General features: G+C 41.2%; 1 protein-coding gene and 1 long non-coding RNA gene across 2 annotated transcripts in view; both read right to left on the bottom strand.

Annotated features, from left to right (window-relative positions):
- LOC107080980 (DNA helicase MCM8-like) overlaps positions 1-661 on the bottom strand; it is a gene marked incomplete at its 5' end in the record, with an annotated part of 13,980 nt that extends 13,319 nt beyond the window's left edge. Inside the window, 2 exons of the mRNA XM_015369190.1 lie at positions 394-459; positions 568-661. Coding sequence (XP_015224676.1) covers positions 394-459; positions 568-661 — 160 coding nt within the window. The remainder of the gene's footprint in view (positions 1-393; positions 460-567) is intronic.
- Positions 662-767: 106 nt separating this feature from the next.
- The window catches only part of LOC107080981, a 2,883-nt gene continuing 1,873 nt past the window's right edge, over positions 768-1,777 (bottom strand). Inside the window, exons 2-3 of the long non-coding RNA XR_001481011.1 lie at positions 844-942; positions 768-801 (exon numbers count right to left, since the gene is read on the bottom strand). This is a non-coding gene — a long non-coding RNA (uncharacterized LOC107080981). The remainder of the gene's footprint in view (positions 802-843; positions 943-1,777) is intronic.

The following is a 1,777-nucleotide window of genomic DNA, read 5'->3' as shown; positions in this document are numbered from 1 at the left end:
ATGTTTTAAAAATTAAGACCTATGAAAGACTGATTTAAGACATTTTAATACCAATTAAGGCCTTAGATTTATTTTGAAGAATTCAATGCCATTTCAGACTTTTTAAGGAACCCTGTCAATGCCAATCCAGACATTTTGAGTTGAGAAAGCTTCCTGGATGGGAAGCTAAACGTCTTCAAACTTGAAAAAAAAAGTCCACTGGTTTGTTTGTTAAGTTTAACTTTTTGGAATTTATCAAGTTTTATTTATATTTTTGCAACATTCTACTGAAACATACCAAGTAGGAATACTTTAGTTGTACAGCGATGTGTGAATCTGATCTGACTGAGCTTCAAGTTAATGAGAAACGTCTTAATGTTCAGATGATTTCATGTGTTCTGATGCCAAACCTACCTTGTGTAAAGTACAGAGCCCAGCCTTTGTAAGGACACAGCTCATCTAGAGTGGTCTGGATGGGAGCTGAGGGGAAAATAGAACCGCAGCTGATAGATAACCAAGACCTGAGAGGATGTTTCATTAGTTTATGCCTGATAAAAATGATGACATGAGGTCTGAGTGAGAGCTCACCTCTCTGGGAGCTGACAGCTGGGCTCCCTGATCCTCCTGCTGTTGCTGAACCACCTCTCCACGGTCTCCTCCCACTCCCACCTCCTCCTCCTCTCCATCCACTCCCACCTCCTCCTCCTCTCCATCCACCCCCTCCTCCTCCTCTCCATCCACTCCCTCCTCCTCCTCTCCATCCACCTCCTCCTCCTCCTCCTCTCCATCCACCCCCTCCTCCTCCTCTCCATCCACTCCCTCCTCCTCCTCCTCCTCTCCATCCATTCCCTCCTCCTCTCCCACCTCCTCCCCTCCATGCGTTACCAGATCCTCTCCCTCCATTGCTCCCTCCTCTCCATGAGCCCCTGGAGGAGCCCTCTGTACTCATCGTCTTGGAAAAAACTATATAAAAAGAAAAACAAGACAAGAAAACGGTCAGAAACAGGTTTCTCCAGCATATTTCAGGTTAGTGGGCTGCTGCATAAGTTATCCTGCAGGGTTCTGTCCAGTGCATTTCAATGCAAACGCTGGTTGCACTGAAAGTTGTCGAAATGACACTGAAATAACTACACTGACTATTAGTGACGGGTCCAGCACCACGGCTGCGTCGGTGCACGCATCGAGCCCAGAGCAGCGGTAACCAAATCAGCGGGGTCTGAATAAAGAAGATCATCAACCAGTGAAGAGACATTTTTTATTATAATCTGTTGCTTTAAACAGAATTTAACACTGAAATAAAATGAGGTTTTAATACATCCATGTTATACATTCAATTTAAAAAATAAATAAATATAGAAAAATATATAAATATAAATATAAGAAAAATTTAAAAAATTCCCATTTTAAAATATAATGTGTTTCTTTAAGTAGAGATCAACATTCAGTTTGGTAAATAGACAATTTCCTGATTCACATATTTTATAAAACACCTGAACTGTTTATTTTCTTTTTTCTGTCTTAATGTTGGCAGTGGGCTTTATTCTGCCCTGCAAGGCTTTAAACCTGGTTTGAATGGAGACTAAGCTAAAGCACATATCAAGGAGCTCATATTTATTTTTGATTCTGTTCATGGTGGAGAATCCTGCTTCACAGCAGCAGGTTGAGTCAAACATCCTCTAAATGTTGAGTGTCGAAAAATGCAATACTTTATTGTACCAAGTATCTCATTGAAATACAGTAAAATGTCAGACAAGTGTTGGAGGGGCTGCAGCCAGAAAGGAGACTACAAACATATATT

Source organism: Cyprinodon variegatus, unplaced genomic scaffold (assembly GCF_000732505.1).
Source record: "Cyprinodon variegatus isolate N-32 unplaced genomic scaffold, C_variegatus-1.0 Scaffold2603, whole genome shotgun sequence".
Taxonomy (NCBI): Eukaryota; Metazoa; Chordata; class Actinopteri; order Cyprinodontiformes; family Cyprinodontidae; genus Cyprinodon; species Cyprinodon variegatus.
The sequence above is the reverse complement of the archived record's forward strand: the minus strand, read 5'-3'. Positions and strand labels throughout refer to the sequence as shown.